General features: G+C 43.3%; 1 protein-coding gene across 1 annotated transcript in view; it reads left to right on the top strand.

Annotated features, from left to right (window-relative positions):
* The first annotated feature begins 11,096 nt into the window (after positions 1–11,096).
* LOC147708593 (uncharacterized) overlaps positions 11,097–26,199 on the top strand; it is a 198,357-nt gene continuing 183,254 nt past the window's right edge. The window contains exon 1 of the mRNA XM_086927264.1: positions 11,097–11,295. Coding sequence (XP_086783390.1) covers positions 11,248–11,295 — 48 coding nt within the window. The 5' untranslated portion in view covers positions 11,097–11,247. The remainder of the gene's footprint in view (positions 11,296–26,199) is intronic.

The raw sequence follows: 26,199 nt of genomic DNA, 5'->3' as shown, positions 1-26,199 counted from the left end.
CCCACTATGTCTTCCAACCATCACAACAATGGTGGCCTGCTAGGGTCAGCAGACCACCACTGCTGTGATTGCTTTTAAATATAGTCAACTTTTTTAGAAGAGGCTAATTGCGACATTAGCGGTCAGACCACCGGATCGCCAATGCCGCAAGTAGGAGAACACTGCATAGGCTGCGTTTTCTTCCCGCAGTATTATGGCAACACCGCCATAAGGACGGTGTTGTTTTTGCGGTCCCACTCCAGCTGCATGCTTTGGCTGAGGAGACCAGCAAGCAGTAATACAGCCACTGTGGGACCACTGCCATGTTGGATGCCCTGTGTGGCATGCACCATGCCGTGCATGCCACACAGTGCACGCACAAACATGCACACATGATGTGCCCCACATAGACCTCCATGGGGAGAACCGGCCATGGGCCCTGTCAGAGGCCCCTTACATGCCTTTTTGCCAAGCATTTCATAGCAGGGTTACTGCCATGAAATGTTAGGAGGAAAGGCAGGTTGTAATCTGCACAGCAGTGCTGTGATGGGCACCCCCGCTGAAGACCGCGTCCTTCCCACTGCTACCCCTTTGGGATCCAGGATCCTGGTAGTGGCCTTCTGTCGGGCTGCTGGCGGTCCAACCACCACCATCGTAATATGGCGGTCGAACCGCTGGGTGGTGGTGGGTGGACAACTATCGCGAGTACATCGATCCCAGGAACGCCAGACTCGTAATCATCCCCTAAATGCAGCCTGTTTTCTTTAAAAGGAAAACCGGATGCGTTAAAAAATATGAAAAGTTGAGGTAACACCTTTTAACGATAGACAGTGGTCTGTGGGGCCGCTGCCTATCTTAACAAATGCTTTTTATCAACATTCACAACAGGGAAGAGGTCCGCTGGGGACCCCTTACCTTTGCAAATGGTATACCATTACATTTGCAAAGTCTGTAAAATAGTAATATTTTGTGACAGATTTTGGTTGCAAATATCTATACAACCCATACCGAATCAGTATTTAGTAAGGACGCCCTAATCATTTCCCTTGAAAATACTGCTTCAGTATTTATTCACAAACACAAATTGCAATTTGGTTTTGTGTAAACAAATCACAATTTAGGGTTCCTACATGCCATTTGTAAAGTACACTATCACATATGTATCCTGGCTCCGAGCTGGTGTGTGAGCGTAGCCCTGGCTAAGCAAGGTTGGTTAATTGAAAAGCCAGGTCTTCAGCTTCTTGTGGAATTCAATAAGAGAGGAGAAAACTCTGAAGTGGAGTGGGAGGTCGATCACATTTTAGGAGTGATGTAAGAAAAAGTCTGTCCTCTGGATCTGTTTCTGTGTATGTCTGGAATGTGTATGAGTAGGATTTCTGCGGGGCAGAGATATTCGGGTAGTTGATGGAAAGAGATGCAACTGTTCAGGTAGGTGGGACCTTTGAGGAAATGCAGCTTATTATATGGTGTGTTTGAGTGAGACCTCACCATGTAATAAATTCACAAACCTGTCTTGTAACCAGTCAGACTCGTTTGTAAAAACCTTAGCTCAACATTGGGTAGCTGTGGCTATTTGTATTTGTATTTTTAAGCACAATATTCATCCCAATGGACATCACGGTGCTAGAAAAGCGTTATTCTAATTTGAAAAGTGAAAATGTCCTGCCTATTTAGGGCCTGCGACTTCAGTCAATATGGCAGTACATGGTTTTGGTTCTGCTTTATGTTTTACGGAACAGCCATGTTTTCAATTTCTTCCTAAAGGATACGTATTTGTCCGTTAGGCGAAGATCTAAGGGTAGCTCATTCCAGTGGAAGGCCACCAAGTTGGAAAAAGACCGCCCTCCAGCTCTATACTTTTTGATCCATTTAGTTCTGGCCATGGCCTGGTGGCCGGATCTCAGATTTCGTTTCGGCATATAAAATTAAATTTTATCCCTTAGGATTCGTGGGCTATTCTTATGTAGAGCTCTATCGGCGTAGCACAGGAGCTTGAACTTAGTTTTTTGGCGTACTGGCAGCCAGTGTAGTTCTTTCAGACTTTTGGATGCCGAGCTGTATTTGCTCTTGTTGCAGATCAGTTTGACAGCTGCATTGTGGACCACCTGGACCATCTGTAATTGGGAGACAAGATAGTCAGACTTGCCCACATAGAGCGCGTTCCCATAATCTAGTCTGCTCGAAAGTAGTGACTGAGTAATGGACTTTCTACAGTTTAAGGGGATCCATGAAAAGAGTCTCTATAATAGTTTCATCAAAGCAAATCTCTTTCCACATAGCGCTCGGACTTTGTCTTGCATTGTTACAGCATTATCGATGAGGATGCCCAAGTTTTTTGCCACTCTCTTGGGTTCTGGGGCTGCCTCCAGCACCTGGAGCCACCAAGAGTTGTCCCAGATTAAGTGTGCTCCTCCAAAAAGCAAGATCTCAGACTTTTTAGCGTTTAGGTTCAGGCTGTGTTCCGTCATCCAGGTTGCTGTTTCTGTGAGACAGTTGATTAGATTGTGTTTGGTATTTTCATGCTGTTCTTCGAAGGCGATTAGCAGCTGAGTATCATCCGCGTAGGAGCAGATATTGAAGCCCCATTTCCTACTGATCTCCGCCAGGGAGGAGACATACGTGTTAAAGAGAGTGGGGCTCAAAGAGGCCACCTGTGGGAATCCATATCTAATATTTTGAGAGCTGGAAGAATAGGGGCCTATTTGGATTTTTTGAGCTCTATTAGATAGAAAAGAGGCAAACCACTGAAGGGCTTTTGAATATATTCCTTTTTCGTACAAAATGTGTAGCAGGAGGTCATGGGAAAAAGTATTGAATGCTGCCGTTAGGTCCAGAAGGATCAATGCAGCAGCTTTTCCTTGGTCTATCAGGGTTCTGATGTTATCTGCAAGTACAGTGGCTTATGTATTGTTGTCAGCTCTAAAAGCCGTCTGAGAGGGGTCTAGCATTTCATTGGTTTCTAAGAGGTTTACCAGTTGCTTATTCACCAGTTTCTCCAACACCTTGGCAAGGTTATTAATTTCTATACCAGCTTTTTTTTAATGATGGGAATACGATTGTTTCTTTCCATATATCCAGGAATGATGCTGAGTCCAGGGATTTATTAAAGATGCGAGTGACATGCGGACTTAGGACAGAGACAAGTTTTGAGAACATAAAGTGAGGGCAGGGGTCGAGTGGAGATCCTGCTTTAACCTCCGTCATAGCTTTTGTAACTTCTTCTGAAAAGGCGGCCAGGTTGCCTAGGAAAGCCTGTGCTTTGGTGTGTGGAGCTGATGGCTCGCTATCCTATCTGTTAACAGTGAATTGGCTATTGAAGGAGGAATATATTTTGGAGACTTTGGGCCCCATTAGAATGGCCGGCGGCCGACGTAAAGAGGGCAGTCCGCCATAAGGGCGGCGGTCCCGTGGGGGCCATTAGGATGCGCCCGTCACACTGTTGGGCGCAGTCCGCATTTTTAACATTGCGCGCTTCAATGCACAATGTGACAGGCACAGTGCGGTGCCTGCCACATTGTACAGTGAAGTGGTACCCCCCATGTGCACCCCCCACCCCCCGGAGTCCCTTAGGGCCATCACAAGACATTCCTGCATGCCTGCCACTGAAAAGCATGTTCCCGCCCACATCCTAATATGGACAGATAACGCCACCATATGAAACCCTTTTCCGCCCGGTCAACTCGTTGACCAGGCGGAAAAGCGGGGGGGACCGCGGCGGACAGAAAGATTGTCCGCCGCTTTTCCGCCTGGTCAACGAGTTGACCGGGCGGAAAAGGGTTTCATATGGTGAGGGGAAATGGGTGGCGGTGGGTGGCGATCTGCCCGACATACTAATGGGGCCCTTTGTCAGTAAAGAAGTTGTTAATTCACTTGCAATTATAAGCGGAAGGGGTCATAGTGTGGGTCATACTAGCCGGTTTGCAGAGTTCCTTCACTATTTTATAAAATTCTTTGGAGGAGTTACAATAATCTTCAATTCCTTTTGCATAGTAACGTTTTTTTGCACTTTTGAGGGCATTATGGTAGATTTTTAAATCCTCTTTGTAGAGCAGACTATTGTTGTTTTCTTTGGATAGTTTCCACTTGTGTTCTAGGGATTTACATCTCCTTTTTTTTATTTTTAACTCTAATGAGTACCTTTTCTCAGATAGTGTTTTCCTGTTAAATTTATTCCCTAATCTAGGGGTGCACATGTCCAGCGCATTGTATCCGCAATGCTTGGGTCGCATGCTAAAAAATGGGACGCAAACAACTCAGAGGTAATAAGCTTCCAAGTTCTTTTTACCGTTGTTGATTGTATGGCTACCTTGTTTAGCATAATTGGCAGGTTAAGGGAAAAAGGAGATTAGGGAGTGGTCAGTCCAGGACAGAGGTGTGATCTCTGAGATGTTGGTAGCCTCTATGTTAGAAAATAGAAGGTCCAATGTATGTCCAGCCGTATGGGTTGGTCCTTTATTCCATTGTTTTAATTGCAGTATCTACATGTCACTTTTTAAGTGTTTCACCGCTGGGTCCATAGAGTTTTCGAAGTGAACATTGAACTCGCCAATAGCAAGAAAGTGTTTATGTTTTAGGCAGGCAGGGAACAATTGGGACTACAGGTTAGAGCTAAATTCTGACTTATCCAGGAGGGTTATAAATAACTGCCCTTCCGAGTAGTTTTTGCTCACCCCATGACACTGAGAAAGCCAAAATCTCATGTTCACCCAGTTGGGCCATTGATTCAGGAACGCAGCTAAAACAAGCTTTAAATAAGACAGTGTCCCGTTTGAATAGCTTATAGCCTCCCGGTAGGGCGGAAGCAATACCAAGGGAGTTGTTATCATCCAACCAAGTCTTTTTTGATGAATGCTAGGTCAGGTTTTACATCTGCTACGATGTCCCAGATCTGAAGGCAATGTTTGGGCACTGATCTGACGTTCAAATAAATGCAGTTCAGCTGAAAGCCACCCGAGCTGATGTCATTCCTAGTGTGCTGTTCGAATATTACTTGGCAGCCCCATTTACAATGTAGGCATGAGAAAGGTCCCTCCTTATCTCCGGGGGAAGTTTTCACACAAGGTTCTAGGATATCTGGTTGTGCTTTTGCTAGTTTCAAAAGCATCTCTCTGGAATATTGGTGGCGAATGTTTGGTTTTTGAGTGAAAGGTGCAGGGTTCCTGGCCCCTGGCAACTTTCGGGTGTGGACGGGCGCAGACGGGGTTGCCATACTCGTGCCCGTGGCGGGGCCACGCCGCGGCCCCATTTATGTAGTTCGCTGTGTTCACACAACTAGAATGCTGCCCCTCCTCCAGCGCTACTTCCGGTAGCTTCCGGTTGCACTGAGGCTTAGTTATGCTTAGTTATGCTTAGCTATGAGCAGTCAGGCTTTAAAATAGCAACAAGTGCAAAGCGTTTAGAAATACCAAAACAATTGAATAATAAAGAAATGCGACACATAGGAAATCCAACCCTAAATTATAAAAATAGATCCTTTTTTTATGACTTTGTAGACACCAAATCAAACAAAATCCACCAGAGGATTCTGAAGATATGATAGTTTAAGCAAATCGTAAATCACTGCTTTTCACTCAAAATGCAAACAAACATTGGCAACCACAGTGGTTAGCGGTTACTTTGAAAACTTTTGTAAAGTTGTGTTTGGCCCTTTGGGAAACCTACTCTGGCAGGGATCAAGTCGGGGGGCAGTAAGGCTTAGCAGGACAGTAAACTTGCAGTCAAAGCAGTCTCTAGTGCAGTTCCTGGGTCTATGGACAAACCGCCATAGACATTAATGGAGTGGTTCTGATTCATAGGATATAGGAGGCTAAAGAAGCGGAAGATGTTAATCCCGTTGACAGTGGTCTTAATGGGGTCACCTCTAGGTCCACAAACACAGTGGGGTGACTTTGGCCACATAGGTCGATGTCTCTCTAAGTACTGATGAAGTCTAACCAAAAAACAGCTGCCACTAGTCTACTGGTCTCCGGTCACAGCAAAACCAGCAGTTCCTTTTAACTGAGGCTAATATCCATCTTGGGCATCCAAACTGCTCTACTACGACTCTCCTTGGTCTATCAGACTCAAGTGCAACTTTTGAGTGTCTGGGTTGGTCTCCCGGGCTGTAGTTTGACAGTCAGTGGCGAACAAGCAATTGTGGCTACCAGCTTGGACAAGGCTGCTTCTTCAGCTTTTGTGGCCCTAGAGCTGTAGAAGGAACTCAGCCAACTGACTCTTAAAGTTCAACTGTTGTCTTCTCTTTGCTAGCCAAGGTGCAGTGCAGGCTTTGATGCAGCCTCTCTGTGCCAGATCAGAGAACAGCAGAGTAGACCTTCTTTGGTCCTCTCTCCAGTCAGATGTGATCTCAGGTCTGGGTGCCAGGGTGCTACTTTTATGCCCACAACTTTCTCTCGGGATGTGGTGCCTACAGGCTAATGGGTTGCTCAGTCCCATCCCGCCTGATGATGACTTCCTGCAATGTGTGGCCTTTAGCTATCCCAGAGTGCAATATTCTGTCCACATCCAATAAGGCAGAACCCTTCTGTCGGTGTGTGGAGCTTGTTAGCCCACCCTAGAGGTGTTGGTATCTCAGGGTTACATGCCCACAGAAAATCGATGTGGCAACTGTTTTCTCTGACGCCAACCTGTCCCCAGCGCCAACCTGTCTAACAGAACAAAAGAGTACCCCCTCTCATGGGTGTCCCCATTTGCCCTAGAAAAGTAGCTTTCTCTTCAAGCACGCCTTTTGGGCTCATACCCTGTGGGCCTTCCTGCCAGGGGGAGGTAACACCTCTTCCAATGGCAGGCTTCTATTGTGTCGCTTCCTGATGGCCGTTCACACCTCTCCCCAGAAGAGCAGAGGGCTGTCGGGTGGAGAGCATCTGCTAATGGCAACTGGAAAACTTGACAACAGAGAGGCAACATTCTAAAGGTGTCTTTTATTCAAAATAAACAAATTTACTTGGGCTTCAATCAGATTTAATGTTATGATTCTTTTGATATCTTGAAGTAGCAACTTTAGAAGTACCATTCAGAACTTAGCACAGCTGAGTTGTTAGCATGTAACTCTGTACATGCCAATGGGGCTACTAGCCTTTCTACAGTAAAACCAACAATTTGGGGTTTTCACTGTTAGGACATATAAAAAAACATGACCTAATTTTTAATATGCAGCACCCTGCCTTAAGGCCCTAAAGGCCTACCTTTGGGGTGACTTATATATGCAAAAAAGGGAGGTCTTGACTTTACCATTTGCAGTGACAGGCTGGGAGACGTATTTTACTTTGTTACATTCAGGATGGCACAATGAGTGCTGTAGCCTATGAGGAACACTTTAACTTACAGGTCCTAGATAGATACTGGTACCGTATACGAGGGACTTATAAGCAAGTTAACTCATGCCAATTGGGTATAAGCCAATTAAACATACACTTTTACGGGTCGGAGCACTGACACTGAGGTCTGGTTAGCTGGCTTCGGTGCACACTCATATTTATTACATCAGCACTAAATAGTCAAAAAGTGGGGCACAAAGTGAAGGTAAACTTGCAAAGAGCCATTTCCTCACAGGTCCCAAGAGCTGTAGTGCCTTGAATGTATGTGTGAGGAGTTTGAAATTAGCTTGTTTGTGTATTGGGAGCAAGTGGAGCTTCCTGAGGTGTGGTGTAATGTTAGTTCTGTGTGAGAGGTAGAGCATAAGTCTGGCTGCCAAGTTCTGGATAGTTTGTAGACTTCTGAGTTGCTTGGTGATCTGAGCGTAAAGGGTGTTTCTGTAGTCCAACTTGCTGGTGACTGCGGCGTGAGTGCTTGGTAGCCATTTGAAGATCTTCCTCAGAATCTTTGGGGTATGAAAGTAGGATGCAATGATGACTGTGACTTGTACGGTCATGTCCAATTTGCTGTTGATGATGATTCTAGGTTACTGGCATGCGTGTTGGGTGTGGGCACGAATTTGGACATCCACAAGTTGGAGTCCCATGGCGAGGTGTTCTTGCTGAAGATGGCTACTCAATCAGAGGGGGCCCCTGAAAAAGATAGGGCAGAGAAAAATCAGGGGGAAAAAGTCAAGCTACTCCAAAAAATATATCTCTACCATAATATTTTAACATGCGCTATAAGTCGCTAATATACAGACACCAAGGGAGCTGGCCAAGAGGACAAAGGCATGTAAAAAAAACAGATTAGAAACATATCAAAATGTATTTATAATTCATTAGCATCTATTTATAATATGAACGTATACAGCATCCCACAACGTCACTCTCTCTGACGCATTCATACCAACTGGTTCATACTCTCACATTCAATAACAAGAGGAGCTTAGAGGGAAAATTATGGGTACTAATAGGAACAAGCCCTCCACTCAATGATAACAATCCAAAAGAATTCCCAGTACCCAGGACTCTAGTTAGTAATTATCTAGCGGGCATGAGATGCTCGTCCGCTTCAATTCTCAGATCGTAGAATTACGGACAACAACTGATATTATTTCTATATTTAGGTGTTCGTTGTCTCTAATGCCCTACTGTCCCTAAACAGACGATCTAGTCTGTCAATATTGCTGATTGTGGGGGGTTCCATATGTTTTTCAACTCGGCGCAACCAAAAAAAAGGTGTCAGCCCTACATAGGACCATACACATACCCACACATACACCAAAATAATCAAGAGAAAAATGTGTGGCGGAGAGGAAGGCACCTCACGGGCGAACACCCTCGGGGCGATCTGGTCAGATGTTTACCAGAAACTTGGCCCCTTTCTCATCATAGGTGACCATTCCTATTCCAGAATTTAGTGAATAAGTGAAAGAAAGGAAAAGGTAAAGAGACGGTGCATAGCAAGGAGCTTAGAGCGTAACTCCTTAAACAAACAAAACAGAGTGAAAAGTTAAATCAACAGACACACCTCTTGAACTTCTTTTATTAATGACTGGGGTGTGCACAGTTGAAATAAAAAGGCTGGTAGCTTAATGTCGCATACCACTACCTGTAACCGACATGTTTCACTGCCCACTAACCTTTATGGCAGATTCATCAGGGTCACTACTCTGTTGCTGCACCCACTTCCGACATTTTTAAAAAGGAAGCCTTATTCAGCTATGTTCCCTCGTACCAGCTGAAAAAGCAGTTCTCCGCCTGGTTGTCGATTGTCACATCAACTGTACAAACAAGATTCACGGGCGTTGTATCGTCCCAGGAACCAGACGCATTCATACCAACTGGTTCATACTCTCACATACCAACACATCCTGTGACTCAGGAATTCACTCATACTCATACCAACAATACAGTGGATAAGTACAAATGGATCAAATTTAACAAATATGTATAACAGTGATGCTTGCTGAAGATCACTACTTCTGTCTTGCCAGTGATGAGAATGAGACAGTTAGCTTTCATCCAGTTAGCCACTTTGGCCATGCAGGTGGTGAACTTGTTTCTTGTGTTGGGGGTCTTGTCCTAGCGGGAGATTGTGAGTTGCATGTTGTTGGAGTAGGAGAGGATGTTGATGTTGTGTGCAGGGATGCCATTGGCTAGAGGGTTTGTGTATGCATTGAAGAGGATGGAGCTGAGCGATGAACCATCAGGCACTCTGCAGATCAGTTTGCAGGCTTTTGAGAAGTTAGGTGCTAAGCTTTCAGCTTGTGTTCTATCGATTAAGAAGGAGCAGATCTAGCTGAGAGTGGGTCCTTGGATGCAAATCTTGTGCAGGCACCTGATGAGGAAGGGATGTGAAACTGTTGAATACTGCAAAGAGGTGCAGGAGAATGAAAGCTTACACGTCTCCTCTGTCATGTGGATGTCGTCTGTGGTGACAATAAGTGATGTTTCTTTACTGTAATTGGGCCTGAATCTGGCCTGTGTGGCGTCAAGTATGTGGTGTTTGCTGAGGTGGTTGGAGAGGCATTGGTTGATTAATTTCTCTAAGACAATGGCTGAGCGTGGTAGGACGGTAAGGGGTCTGTAGGTGGATGGAGATCGTGGCTGGGTCAGCTGATGGTTTCTTGAACAGGAGCTTGATGGCAGTGCGTTTCCAGGTGTCCAGGAATGTGGCTGGGTCAATGGAGGAGGTGAGGATGAGTGTTAGTGCTTTATTTATCGGTAGGAGTCCTTTAGTGAAGGAGTGGTAGGGGCAAGGGTCAGATGGGGCCCTTGAGTAAACCTTGTTCATAGTAGTAGTGGTTTCAACAGTGGTGGTGGAGGGCCATAAGATCAGGGCTCACATGGAACATACCATGAGACTGAGCTTGTCTTCATTACCCCAGCTAATATACAGTCAATGTTTTTCAACTACACACTTTACTAGCAACTTCTACCTCGATTCTAAATGCTCCCAATCTTGCCAAAATAGGAGCAGAGAAATAAGTGGTGTTATGGCCAGAGGTGCCGAATCCAGTCTCAGTGTCTGCTCAACATCCTGTGATTCTGGGCAAATCAATTAATCTCCCCGTACCTAAAAAACACCAACGTCACCTTGTGCAATTAAACTACTGCTCATAGAAAGCGCTCCAATAATTTCAGGTCGAGTTTGTGCTATATAAACCTGCAAAAAGAAAGTTGAAAACGTGATTGCCCAAGAGTGTACCATTTTCCCAAATAGGAGGCCAGGTTTAGATGTCAAGTACCCAAGTTCCTTCTTGGTTTAAACAAATTCACTGAACCGGGTACAGTGGCGGTTTGTGGTTACTGGGCATTATGGCTAAAACAAATTCACTGGACCAGGTCATTTTACAGTAGGCTGGCGGTGCGCGTGGTAGAGTCTGATATTTACCATTGGTGCTCCAAAGTTTAAGATTACATTTGGGTTCCAGAGTTTTCATTGTGTACGCTTGTGTCTCAAAAGTTGCAGACTTATTCAAGGAGGGGTAAGGGGATTAGCACTCAAACACTGTATGACTAGTAATCCTTCCATAAACCCTAATATCTGCCTAAATTATATCTTTAAAACAGCCTGATTTTGAATGAAAGACACCCTTACAACACTGTTTGAGCTCTCAAACAGATCACCTTGAAACTGCTTAACTAGCCCGCTTTCTACTACATACATACATGTATGTAAAACGTGCGCGTAGTTACAGTAAACTTGCTGTCCGAATACGTACCTCCTGGTGAGTAGTGTCTGAAACACCGGGCATGCGCGGTGGTTTTCAAGGTGACAGCTCGTACTACAAATGTTTTCAGAGCACGTTCAGTGAGCTGCGCCGCAACCTAAGACCTTTGAAATAGGCTGTTGTGTTTTTTCTCCTCCCACGTCCCAGCAGCAACCCGGGGACCGAACTTTAACCCGAAAATGGCTCTGAAAATCAATAAAGTATTGTCACATCAGTTTTCAGATAAGGTGAGTGACGAATTGCGTAGCAGCTCTGGTTATGGGCGAGTTAAACTTTCCCTTAATTTCGTGGTTGTGTTTCACTCGCATATTTAGGACACCTACTATTTACTTCTTATGTTTATGTACTGCGAGGTGTTTATCATGTCTTAATTTAGAAAAAAATACGGCACTGTGCCTTATATAGGATTAAAAAATACGTTCTCTTCCAAGAGATTGCAGAGTTTATGCAGGTTACTCTCAATGCCGCATCTAGTATTTACATTTTATTCAACGAGCTACCAATGGGTATAAACAAGACTTGCAAACAAAGATGAATCCCTTTTAAGCAAGTGTAAATCTTCCACCACTATAGGCATTCGTTGGTCTCAGGATAGTGTCTGCTTTAAAGAAGGGAGGTCCTAATATTTACTCAGGTTAATTATTGGCCATAAAATTCTCAAACGTCAGCCGTGCTTACCAGATTCTGATGGGAAATAAGAACACAGAGGCCTGCTGCATACCTGTCAACCACTTACTTAAAAAATGCGGATACAGTGAGGCATTTAAGAAGGTGATCCTATTAAGGTTAATGAGAAGTTAACACTTTTTTGGAGGGTGATATAGATTTCAAAAGATGGCCACTCCTTTTAAACCTGTTGAGGCATTTTGTTTGTCAGGCAGGTGAATAGAAGTAAATAAAGGGTGACACCAGACAATTGTGAGTGGAGTGACAGGTAGACTGATGTCCTTACAGGCTGGTTATAGATTGTCTGTTCAAATTACATACTGCCTTTTTGAGACATGCCTGTAATTTAGCGATTCAACTGTGTACTCAGTCAGTCAGTCATAATCACTTTATTCGGTTAATAAAAACCATAAAAGTACGCTACAAAAAATCTTAAAAAAACAATAAAACTTATGCAAAGTTCATTTGGGATAAACGTATACCTTAATTAAAAATGAGTGACGGACGAGCATATCTTTAATGAGGTCCTACTTCTGCGCTCCTCCTGGGACTAACATCAGAATTATCAAAAATAAGAAGTAGTTCCTTTGGCAGACGCACAAATTGGTGCTATCGGGCCGGAGTAAGTGTCGCTGCTAGATCTGTTGTTCAGATCGTAATGCTCTCACACGCCTGTTGGCGTGTCATGCTTCATCATTGGGTGCTCCTCGTCAGGCCGGCGCTGCAATGTCTGACGGGCCTGGTGGCTCCTTTAGTGGAGTTCTTTTGACCTGAGGACACCCTAAATGATGAGTGCAAGTGAGCAATGTGAGTTGTGAGTTCTAGTGTATAAAAAAGTGACTTAAATAGGCACAGGAGCCCATAAGAAACCTTTTTAATTAGATATGGGCCCCAGGACTAAATAAAAACATTGGTGCTATATTTTGGTTCTTAGGTACCAGGATAGCATTTGTAGAGAGTGGTCAACATGTTTCGTGCCGTCTATGCCCAACCGTTGGGCAGCATTTTCAGGATCTTGATGATTAATGGAGTCCCCTAGTTGGGGCTGGAGGTCTCCCCGCAACTCGAGGAGGACCTAGTTCAGTATGCTGGTGACCTCAGTAGGGAGCCAGTGACATTTCCCACTTCAATTAGAGGAGTTTAGTGCTTCATAGGAGGACTGGAGTGTCCCGATCGTGGTAAGGGACACTTGGTTAGAAGATCGTTCACTGCAGTCTCACCTGCCCTGCTCCATCCAGCCTGAAAATTTATTGGCGCCCTCCAGTCCTCCTATAAAGTACTAAACTCCTCTAATTGAGGTGGAAAATGTCACCTACTCCCTACTGAGGTCACCAGCATACTAGGTCCTGAAGAAGTCCCGCCCGACGTTTGGGCATAAACGGCATAAAACATGTTGACCACTCTCTACTAATGCTATCCTGATACCAACAAATAGCACCACTGTTTTTATTTAGCCCTGGGGCTCATATCTGATTAAATAGGTTTTTTATGGACTCCTGTGCATATTTTAAGTCACTTTTTTATACACTAGAACTCACCACTCACATTGCCCACTAGCACTCATCATTTACGGCGTCCTCAGAACAAAAGAACTCCGCTAAAGCAACCACCAGGCCCGTCAGACATTGCAGCGCGAGCCGGATGAGGAGCGCCCAATGATGAAGCATGACACCCCAACCGGTGTGTGAGGGCATTACGATCTGAGCAACAGATCTTTCAGCCACACTCTGGCCCGATAGCACCAATACATGCGTCTGCTAGAGGAACTACTTCTTTTTTGGCTAATTCAGATAAACTTATACACCATAAAAATTGTACTTGAAAAAGAACATTCGTTTGATCTTATAAATTAAGCATATTTGTACTCTTATGTCCCGAACCCTGCTAAGACTAGGATTGTTGATAATTCACAGTACATCTGCTTTTGTGATGATAGGCATTTGCTCTTTGTGGACTTGAGCGTTACTAGAGGTGCAATGTGCTTTTGTCGATTTTCTAACATTTCTTAAAGTTATAAGGTGATCTGGAGAAGCCTTTATGACTTGGAACCTCAAGTAAGATTAATGTCTATATTATATTATATTATTTAAATGATGAGAATGGAGTGGGGTGGAGTGGCATAGGAAGTAATAACGTATAGTGTAGTAGCATACAGTGGAGTGGTGTAAAGTTTAATAGCGTATGGTTTAGTTGCGTACGGTGGAGTGGCGCAGAGTGAAGTAGTGTAGACTGGAGTGGTGGAGTTGTGGGGTGGGGTATAGTGTAATAACATACTGTAGAGTGGGGTAGATTGGAATACCATTCAGTGGAGTGGCAAAGATGGAAGTTGTGTACAGTGTAAAAGAATGGAGTGGCTTAGAGTGGAATAGCGTAGAGTAGAATAGCGTGCAGTGGGGTATAGTGAAGTGGCATATTGTGGAATAGCGTAGAGTGGTTGGTGTACAACTGAGTGGCGTAGATTGAAATATAGTATAGTAGAACAGAGTTCAGTCGCCTACAGTAAAGTGGTGGAGACTGGAGTGGCGTACACTGAAATGGGGTAGAGTGTAAAATCATACAGTGGAGTGGCGTGGCGTACAGTGGTGTGGAGTGTTGTCCAATGGAATAGCCCAGAATGAAGTGGGTGGAGTGCAGTGGCATACCGTGGAATGGCGTATAGAATGGAATAGCGTATACTGGATTTATGTAAGCAAAGTGTCATACAGTGGAGTGGCATACACTGAAGAGGCGTAGAGTGGAGTTGCATACAGTGTAATAGAGTAGAGTGGACTAGCGTAGAGTAGACTAGCGTAGAGTGGAGTTGTGTATAGTGTAATAGCATAGACTGGAGTGCTGTACAGTGGAGTGATGTACAGTGTAATAGTGAATAGTGGATTGGTGTATAATGGAGCGGTGTAGACTGGAGTGGTGTGGGGTAGAGTGTAATAGCATACAGTGGAGTGGAGTACATTGGAGTGGGGTCCAATCCAATAGCATAGAATTAAGTGATGTAGAGTGAAGTAGAAGACCACTGGATTGACGTACAGTAGAGTTGTGTACAGTTGAGTGGCATACAGTGGAATAGAGTGGAGTGGCATACAGTAGGATGGCGTTCAGTGGAGTGGCGTCCAGTTGAGTGCCGTAGAGTAGAGGTGCGTACAGTGGTGTTTTGTACAGTGTAATAATGTAGAGTGAAGTCTCGTACAAAGGAGAGTCGTAGAGTGGAATAGCATATACTGGAGAGGCTACAGTGGCGTGGCATACGGATGTATGGGAAATTTAGCGCAATGTCGATTATGGTGTGCAGATTAACGCAAAACAACCAATTGCGCTGCCTTGCGTTTCTCCAGATTTACCAATCAATGCAGGGTCATGCGTGGTGGCCTTGCATTCCTCTGTAAATCTGACTTAAGTATTGCATTGCCCAATGCGACACCATGCATGACGCAAGGGTACTGCAACCCAATGATACAGCTAGGCCTTAGTTCTATTTTGGGCCACGGTATACATGATAACTTTGCAGTATACCGTGGTACATGGCGATGAAAAGCCAGATATAATTGGGTAATGGCAGTTTTTAGAGAATGAAAAAGCATCCATATTGTTTTTACTGCTCTTTGGTTGTGTTCAGATATAGGGCCTTAGATATATGTAAATAGTAGGTCCCTACCTATTACCAATTTATTAAATTGCTAATAGGTAGGGAAATGTATTTGTTTATATATATTTTTAAATAAGTTTACGGCCATGTACCGCTGTAGTTTCTCAAACGTTTTTGAAATTCCGCAAAGTTTGGTCTTCTACAAAGCACATTCTTCAAGTATTTACAAATTAGGGACTTTTTCATATAAAGCAAAAATATATTAGTAATGCCGAACCCATCTGGAATATTGTCCGGAATATATACGTGCTCTGGCCGAGGTGCTGTTGGTGTAGCTTATAAGAAATTTCTTGCAATCGCCAGTGATGATAGCTTATAGATTGCGGCTAAATTAAGTTGGGTTCTTAGGGTTGAAATAGTGGCGGAGGAAATACAGGAGTCTATGGGCTTATTAGATCGAGTGGTAACATCAGTTAATTTCAAGCTACAATAGCACGTGATAGTATATAAACTGTAATATACACTTCAGATTATGTCTAAGTGTGCTCTTGATCTTCCGATAAGTCATTCTGTCCGAAATGTCAACTTTACACTGCAGACCTTAGGCCCATGTTTGTCGACTGCCCAAGGCTGAACAGGTTTTGGAGTGGGGTCTACAGTATTCTCAATCCACTCCTCGGCCCAAACTTTCAGTTTACTGAGAAATAAATATTCTGGTGGATTAAAAGCAAAGCTGCTAGCTGTGTGAACCTGTTGGCTACCATTATTATAGCATGTGCTCAATTATGTGTCGCTAGAGTTTGGATTGACCATGTCAGTCCAAATGTTAATGAGGTTTGGGTTCTACTCAGACAGGTGTACAAGATGAAAGTTGCTCTGGCCAAAGCCAGAGGGTCGCGCTCTTGGCTTAAATTTAATAGGATTTGGACCGATCTCCAATGAAAGTAATGATGCACTGTCACTTTATAATATGCACTATATGGCTTTATTTTGGATATCAATTTCTTGTTTATTCTAAACCTTTAAAATGGGAAAATGCTGTTGTTTCTTAAATTTCAGTTTGGATTGTTTTCTTCTCACACCTGGTTTATCTGTTGCCTCTTTTTCGACTGTAGTGTCAGTCACAAATTCGGAATTATGTGATGTTAACACTTTTAACATATATATGTAATATCTGTCTTACTTATGGCTAAAGAATTATTAAATATAAAATAATAAAAAAGAAAAAAAATAGAAATTCAGCAAAAGTACAGTGGTGACAAATATCACTAAGTGTAAATGCCTTATGTCTTAAAAAATACTGACCCTACTTAACTGCAATACCCAAAAAGCATAATCTCTGCACCATAATGTTCAACCCTGCCAAATTTCATGTAAATCCATTCAGCTGTTTTCAAGCTTCGCTAAATATATTAGTCTATGGAAAATGCATTGGTGAAAAAACATATTTTGGGGCCCCCTTTTATCTTTGCACCCCTTAAGGATCCGGCACGAAAAGTTTCATCATCTGAAAATGTAGAAAATGCTACCGGTCTGGAGGGTTTTGAGGTGACCATAAATGGATCTTTTAGTTGTTTCTTTAGTAAATCTAAAACTTTACATTAGCAGTCTAGTTTATTTTTTGGCTTCCTTGCTACTTATAGTTGTATTGTGCTACATATGAAGGCCAAAGTGAATGAAATGCAAACGTTGTTATTGTTATCAAAGTTGAGATTATAATTTTTTTTACTAGTGGCCAAGAATCACTGAGTTGTTGGCCCATATAACTTCATAACCACTTCATAACATTAATTTCATTAATTCTTTATTTCGGTTTTTAGTTTAAACCATAAAAGATGCACACAAAAAGTAGCACATTACATTAAAAAAAAATACTGTCATACACATTTACTCCAAGGAGGGTCCACTTTTAACAATTTTCAAAAACAGGTAGCTCATTATCAAGGTAAAAATAAGACCAACCATCCATTGTACTAATTTAATAAAAATATCTAAATATAAATAAATATATACATCAAAAACTGGGCTATATTAGTATCTAAAACCATTTGAGGGATAACATAAATCAATCATTGACCCTATTCTGACAAAGCACTATGAGTAACTGTCTATGCTGCCTATCAATAGAGTTTCCTAAAAGAGATCTGTTTTGACAGAGTACTGCTTCCTTTAGGATAGAGTAGGGTACAATTATCTATGCATTCATTCTTTTGATATCACTTCCAGGTTAGTGTTCGATAACGAAAAGTGCAGGTATCTTTGTGCAATAAAACAACTAGTAATTTAACCCTTGTGCTCTATCGTTTTTTTAGGTCGAGGACCGAAGGCTGGCTTGCCAGCCGGAAGTCGGGGATTTAATGATCTTCAGTAGGGCAATTTAACCCGCCTCTCTCCTCTGTCTCTCCTCCATTGGCTGGCTTCCTAAATGGAGGCCAGCCATTGGAAGAGAGAGGCGTCCCTCGAAAGAAGCTCCGTCTCTTTCGGATTCGGGGGCGTGTTGGTTTTGTTCTTTTGGGGACGGCCAAACACACCCCCGAATCCGAAATTTGCAGAGCTTTGCGGGCGCCATTTTTTTTTTTAGGTCGAGGACAGGGTATCTTGTATTAAAAACATATTAGAAAGAGTGTTAAGCACTATTCGTTGCCTCAGTACACATTTAAAATATGGCAGCTGCTTGTTTCATATTTTCTTTGGCAGTCCGTTCTTCTCTCTGTTCGCAGCGCCTTATTTTTGTAGTCTCACCTCTATCTTTATGACGCCATTCCGTCTTCTGTGTTTAGCGCGGGCTTAAGGTTGTTTCGAGAGCCCCCCTCTCATAGGAACTGTGGTCTGCGGCTGCTGGAGGTGTCTATTGCGAAGCCTTAGCCCAGGGAAACTCAGCGGAATGGTCTTGTTTTTGTTGCTGCCCCGCTACGAGCTCTCTGACAGGGACTGGCTAACGTGGGCGCTCTCTCGGCAGACGCCTAGCAGTGAAACTCCTCGCATACACCTCCTGCCGCGGGAACGCGTGATGGGCAGTAGAGAGGTGTTGGGGTGAGCCTTTGGTGTGGTAAGGTCAGACTAGGGCTTATGGAGTCATTGGGGCTTGTCTGTGTGTGCCCGCCCGAGAGCCCTGCCCGCCCCCTGTGCTCAGCACATACTGGCTTCAGAGCGGGGGCCGCCATTGTGCCGCTCCGAGCCGTATTAAGGTCAGCGCTCCGCCCCCCTCGTCGAGTGCTCCGAACTGGGGCCGTCAGGGACCAGCGCACATCAGTGCCAGGAAGTGGAGTCCCGCGGGGCGGCGTCTGAGGGCCGGCCGACCTCATGGACAACCTCTACTTCTGGGAGAAGCAGTTTTCGGTGGAAGATCATGACCCGCGCAAGTAAGAGGTGCTTGAATTCCATTCTATGCGATGTTTGGAGGGCTGGGGAAGGGGGTGCTGTGTGAAGTGAGGGGGTGCTGTGTGGGGTGCTGTGTGAGGTGAGAGGGTGCTGTGTGGGGTGAGGTGAAGGGTTGCTGTGTGGGAAGAACAAACGTTACGTAGGCAATGGTGGCACTTGTGCGAGTATAAAAAGCAAACAAAATGCAAGAGGTAGCAAACAATACTTTACAAAAGGAAAGTGATGTTTTCCAAAAACTTGTGTTCACTGTGATTTTCATAATTTGAATTCTGTGCACTTGAATAAAAAAATGCGAGAATAAACTGGACAAGGGACTCCAACAACCAAAAGACGTATAAGCTGAGAGCGCGCACACCTATTGTGCGATCTTTTCATTTACCCGAGGACCGCGTGTGTGGTTATCGCTTTGATCAGTGCGGGGCTTTGCCATGACAAAGAATAAATATTTACAGGTGTGGTGTCTTCCACTCCGTGGGGAAGGGTCGGCTTTTGTGATGGGCGAGCTGGAGCCTGGTCCAGGGCGCCACAATTCAGAAGGGCGTACTTAACTGTCTGCATTAGTCAGCACCCCTCTGGCTTGACTCCCATTATTCAGTCTAAACTGTTTTGAGTCTTTTATTTTTTTTTAATTGCTGCAGGTGCCGTTTTGCAACCCCCATTCTTCCTCTCCCATCTCCCTCTCACCCCTACCTACACACACCATCACTTCCATTCACACCAACAACTCAGCATTAGCATATTCCGGCTATGCAAGAGTGAATCAGTATATTTGGGGGAGGTGCCGATAAGTTTGTGTTGAGGGGGTGGTTGAATTACTGCTTTGATGTGTGAATGACCAGTATACACAAAAGAGACCCCCTGCTACCCTATTTTATTCACCAGCTGCAGGAAGGGCACCAAATATATTTCTGCCCAGGGAGCTATCCCAGCAAGGGCCGACTCTTCCCTGGAGGGGCCCGAGAGGCTTTTAAAAGTTATTTGAAACACGTTTTCATGTTGGACCACAAAGGACATGGAGGGGCAGCATGGATGTGCGCGTGGTTCTTAGCCAGGGAAGGTGTGGGGACTCTGGTTGTCACGATTTAACCTGCCCACCTGGTTTGGTGCAGACCCAAGATTTTCCTGTGTATTTCTAAACACACTGGTTAGTAAAGGACCCTCCCCAAGCACGTGAGATGCAATGAACTGCCGGTCAAAGTTGGCAACTATCACTTTACACAACCAGATTTTACCTAATCGCTCTAGGCTGAAAAGACTAATTTTGAGTCAGCCATGTTCATACTTTTGAAGGGTGTCAAAGGCAGATGATCTCCAGGTGGAGCAGCTCTAGACCTGTGAATGCTCAGACCCTATCCAGATTGGCATTCGCCACATTTGAGGGGGGAGCCAAAACACTTGGTAATTTTTATCTCAGTCGAAGGATGGATGCCCTCCTCTCTTCTCCCCTCTCTGCAACCCCAATACTTTAAATGCTAGAGACCCTCCCTTTTTCCTATTAACATAACATGGTATTCTACTACCCTCCTACAATTTCTTCCAACATAGTTTCATTTTCAGTTTTCACCTCCCCATTACTCTCCATTTAACTCCCTTCTTACCATTAGCAAAAGCCTTAGATCCGAATAATTGCGGCCAGATGGTTCTGCTACAGGTATCACAGAGAAATTCAGCATCACCTGCTAAAAGCTTCTGTCTTCAGTATTGACAGCACTGCTCTTGGTGACTGTGACCTTCTTGAATCCTTTTTCTTGAACTTCTCGCCTCATTGCTGAACCCTTTTAATATTCTCTCCAACCCTTCTATATCTTCTGGATAGGCCCTTAGACAGAACGCTTGCACATCATGTTTTAGAATTTATCTCAATAAAGGTAGTCTACGCTTTCATCTGTCACACCGTGATAGTTTAAAAAACGTCCAATTGGTGTTTGCTACATGAAGTGAACGTCCTCCAACTTCATGAGTTTCTCCCATCTGCTGTCTCGCCCTCCCTTTAAATCATCAGTTTTGTATTACTCCTTTTCTCCTAACCATTCTCACTGAAAGGAGCCAGATCCTCTCCCTGCACTAGAAAATAAATCCACGCTCCTAGGAGCGCCCACCAACAACATTGTGCTGTTTGTTATACCTTAACATTGTGCTGCATGTTATACCTTCAGCATGGACAATGGTGCGTTAGACTTCCGCCATTTCTAAAGATTTTATGGATGTGATCTTTATAGAGTATGGAAACAAAAAGCAAAGGGACATGCCTTCACAATCATCCAGCAAAGCAATAAGTAGATGTAGGAGATTCCTATTTGCTATAGTTGTTTGACTTTGACGATGCATACTTTTCACACCTGCAAGGTTGTGAAGGATGTGGATTATACATTTTTTTCTAGTGCTATTTTTCACATTAAGATTTTTTCTTAAATCGTACTCCTTAAATACATTCTAAAATAAATAGAAGTAAAGGAGAGCTTTTCAGCACTTCTGCACTACTCATGCAAGTTCTGTGTAGGCTAAGTAAGATTCCCAGATGTCTGAGAACTTCCACCTTCCACCTCCATGCCACGTGGTCGATGGACCCACCCTTCATCATGCCCAACACCCAGAAGCGCTGACCTGGACATCTCTGCCAACAGAGCACACAGCACTCTGAGCCTTCCAGACACGTGGCATCATCACAGACCTGTAAGGGTGGGGATATGGCGGAGTGGCCAGAGTATATGATATATGATGTGTGGCTGTGTGTGTGGCTCTGTGTGTGTGTGGCTCTGTGTGGATAGCTTTTTTGTAGGTGGCTCTCTGTGTGGGTGGCTCTGTCTGTGTGAGGGTGGCTCTGTGTAGGTGGCTTTATGTGAATGAGTCTGTGTGTGTGGCTCTTTGTGGGTGGCTATGTATGTGTGGGTGGCTTTGTGTGTGTGGCTCTGTGTGGGTGTAAATGCAATAGGTCATGCATTTGCGAGCGATTAAGCTATTGGCATTGTAAATGACAATGCCATTTATTTAACGATTAAGCTATTGGCAATGTAAATGACAATGCCATTTATTTATGATTTAAAAAAAATAAATCATGAGCAATGCCAATAGCTCTACTTTTAATAATGCCGAGACCATTGCATTGTAAACGCTTGTTTTAAAGTGCAAGTGCATTACTATCTAAAGCCATATTTTCGGATACACATATACACAAGCATTAGAGTCATTTAGAGTTTCAGACCTACTTTTGCTCTTATTATGCCAATATTAAACAAATACCTACTAACTCTGAAAACAATCAGTTTTCAATATCCTTTCTGCCTCCAAACAGACCCTAATTCCCATGTTTCTACATATGGGTTTAATCAATTTCCTCCTGGGTTTGTCATAAGCAGGACAGAAGAATAGAATATGTAAACCATCCTCCAAAGTGTCAGATTGGCATAATGTGCAACACTCACTATTCTCTTTTCCAGAGTTACTGACCCATTTCGATGTATTAAAGGTAGTTTGTAAAATACCATATCGGAATTTCAGATATAATGACTTCGCTAACTGTGGCTGCACTTCATCCAAAAATAGTTCGAAACTTGCTATTGGCTTCATTAATAAAAATTAGGTGGTTAGTTTGCTGGTTTTAGAATTGTGGGATACACTTTTTTAGATATAAGTCTAAAAAGTGGACTTTAATAATTTCTTGGAAGCCAGAGTCAGAGTTAATGGTTCGTCCCAAAAGTGTTGCAACCACAATTTACCAAACCAGTGGAAAACATGCTTAATCCACTGGAGATTCATACTATGATCAAACTTTAGTATTTCTCTTAAGCCATCTTTGTAGTGTACAAGTTCTGTTTTTTTTTTTTGTATGTTCTTATATAGAGCTCGACTACCCGGAGGCATCTCGGCGCTTGCCTTAGGAACCCGTCCTGGCTTTTCCCTGTGAGATAGCCCCTAACGGGCATCCCCAAGGTGAAAGCCAGGCATCCCGCCGCGGGGGGCCGTTGTGGAGATTAAGCAAGCTTAATGCCCAGAGTTGCAGAGTGTGAACCCATGATTAGGTCAGGCACCGAAGCGAGAATTATCGAGTCTGTGGACATTTGAGCTCAAGACCCTGCCGCGTCGGGAATTGAACCCTGGTCCCGGGTCTGACCTCTGCTTCAGGGTCTGCCTGCTCTAACCAGTGAGCCACACTTCTCCACAATCGCACCCAAAACAATAGCTGTCTCAGTATGGCTTGGTGATCTAAACGTTTAATGTTTAGGTACATAACAATGGGGATTAAAGGTCTAATAAACTTATTTTCCCCTGCCGCAAAGATGTTCTTGCTTCACCGTCCCCATTATTCCGCCCCATACAGGGTTGCTGATTGTACCTTATATTTAAAAATCTCCAGATCTGGGGACACTGCTCTAGAAGTACTACTCCCATGTTTTTTAACTATCGGTAGGGAGTTTTGGAGCAGAACAGCCTTGCTTTTCTCCAGTTGAGATTTCCAAGTCATTTTAGTATCAAAATTTGTACCTAAGTAGTTAAAATTGTGCACATATTCTAACTTTTGGCTTTTGACCAAAAGATTCTATTTAAAAGATGTGTGTGGGTTTATTGTCATATATTTCGTTTTGCTTGTATCCATTTCTAGGCCCTGGGTATCCCAGTATGCGCAAAATTTATTTAATAAACATTGTAGGCCCTCTGGGGTTTGGGATATTATTATAGTATCATCTGCGGATAAAAGGGATGGTACTGGACCCCCTCCTAGCCTTGGTGAATTGTGTGCATAACCCATTAGATATTCTGGGATATCGTTAACATATAACGAAAATAGGGTAGGAGCCAGCTCACATCCTTGCCTCACACCTCTTTTTACTGGTATTGCCTTTGTAAGTTCGCCCCTCGGACCCCTTCTGACCTTTGCATAATTATCCTTGTGCAACCGTATTATTTGCATGAGGAGTTCACATGGTACCCCTGGTCTTGTAATGATTTCCATAGTAACATTTGGGGAATAAGGTAAAATGTGGCCTTTAGGTCAACAAAGGCAATATATAGGTGACCTTTTTTTTAAATTGTATACTTCCAGTTTATATAAAGAAATCTAAAAATCTGGTCGATTGTGCTGGTTCTGGTCCTAAGTCCAGCCTGAAATTTCGAAAGAACACAGTTATCCTCAATCCAGTTATTTTGTTTCATTAAAATTTGCCTAGCAATTTTTTTGTGGAAAATATCAATTAGGCTTATCTGTCGTTAATTTGAGGGGTCGTAACGATTAGCCTTTTTAATAATAGTAGTCATTTCCGCCCCTTCCATGATTCGGGGATCGGTGCACCTTCTGCTATTGAATTGCAAAGAAAGTTAATGTAAAGGCCCCAGACAGTTTTGTTGTGTCTCAGTAGGTCGCCTAGTATCTTGTCGGGGCCTGGTGCTTTCCCTGGTTTCACTGCGTCAATTGCTGTCTAAAGTGCAAGCGAACTGTACTAGAGTCGAAAACACAATCTTACTGATAGCAGTGGAGGTCCCCCGTTACGATGCGCTGATAAGATTGACTTATCATGGTCTACTCACGTACTTAAGAATTACGAACCCACCTCCACGCAGTGATACAGTTGAATTTATCAAGTCGACCATATTATACATTGAACAATCACTTTGGACGTCGTTCCATGATCGACACTATTAGGATCTAGTGACCAAGACTATAGGGATTGCGTCCGTTTGAAAAACTCTTTCTGGGATTCATACTGCCTGTGTGTTTTTAGAACTCGTTTACATCCATATTGGGAATCAAGACTCGTGTCCTCTAACATCAATGCGCAATTTCCTTTTGCCTTGAAAAAGTCTCCATGAGACGAAACACGTGTCGGCAGGACAAGCTGGAAATACCCTTAATGTATAATAAATAAAGATTTGAAGTCTAACATCTGGTCTGGATCCGTATTTTGGAAGTCCATTTCCTATCAATGAACTTTAACCAGAAAACTTGTGAATGATAACAATAATCATTGGGAACATTACATAATTTTGAGAGTGCTTGACATACCTGTTTACTTCTTTGGTTCTCAATATTAGCAATTCTTGCTAGTTTAACACCCCTGGTGGTGGGTGTAGAACAGGATAATAGTGCACCTCATATGAATAATTGCATAATAATTTACATTACACGTATACATGCTTTGAGAATTGTATTACTTGCATGTGCGGACGTTTTCTCTGCTAGAGAAACACTACCACCACATATTCATTTTGTATCTCGAAAACACAATCTTGTTGGTCATATGTTATTTCAATTGTGGATACAGAGTAAAGGCGGGAGAAATGTTTGACTTATGTGTTTACATCCAGGAAAAGGTCTTTACTGCATCTTCCTGTTTTATTATCTTTTGCTATCAACCGCAGAATCCAACATAGTCTCTACTTTTTGCTGCACTAATTAATTTTAACCAAATATTTTAATCCCAGCTTTTCTTAGTTTGTACCAGTAGTCTCTTGTAATTAGACCGTTTTTCACTTAAGGCCATAATGTTATTGTTTTTTGCTGCCAGTATACGCGCTTTTTTTGCCTCACGGCACTCCTTGTTATTCCAGTGATTTTCCAAGCTTGAGTTTTCCCTCCAGTCACTTTAGGGATTTTACTCAAAATAGGTTTTAACGCTTCTACCAATGCTTGGTGTACAGTTGTTACAGGGAACTCTGTAGCGGGTAAATCAATATATGGGGCAATGACGGCTGAGAACATAACAAAGATTTGCGTCATAGCCTCCATATTGCCCACTATAACTGGCCATTTTAGCGCTCTACGGTTATTACTTACTAATGGCTCATTAAATAAAGTTTTGTTTATATCTTCATTGTCCCCTGAAGTTATTTTAAATGTATCCGCTGCTAGTGTCAGGTGCAGAGGGTAATGAGCACTATCAATTCTAGTGTTGACTACCAGGTCTTTTACATTCCGATGGATGTTATAATGTAGTCGATGCTACTCTTAAAATTACCTCTATTAAATGTTGGGGCATTTGGGCTGTCTGATGGTAGTCTACCATTACAAGCTCTAAGCCCGTGTCCTGCTACCAGTCTCATAATTTGAGCTGCTGCCACTGAACAAGGTACTACTGGACTACTTTCTAAGGGGGGAATATTATTTGCCATGTCTTCATCTTCGAAGATTGTTTTGAGACCCACCACTGGCTCAAATTTGTGATTTAAATCTCCTCCCACTATTATCATAGCCCTTGAATCAATTGTTGTTAAAAAGTGGTCAAGCTGGTCTATCACCATAGATTCCTTATTAGGCAGGCTTGGTCTGTTATATAGATTTATTTAATATATCTCAGTTTTATCCTATGCTCGAATCTTCACACCAGTTATGTCTGGTGAAGGGAAATCCAACTGAGATATATCAGTACCTATGGTGACTTTTAACCATATAACATGGCCACCTGAGGGCCTACCTCTAACCGAGGGAATAGCGTTAACGCTATAGGTTCTATACCCAACCAAGGGGGGGTTTCTGAAGCCCATGTCTCTTGAAAGAAAAATATGTCACTAT

Source organism: Lissotriton vulgaris, chromosome 6, assembly GCF_964263255.1.
Source record: "Lissotriton vulgaris chromosome 6, aLisVul1.2, whole genome shotgun sequence".
In the NCBI taxonomy this organism is placed as follows: Eukaryota; Metazoa; Chordata; class Amphibia; order Caudata; family Salamandridae; genus Lissotriton; species Lissotriton vulgaris.
Note: the sequence above shows the minus strand (reverse complement) of the source record. Positions and strands in the feature narration are given on the sequence as shown.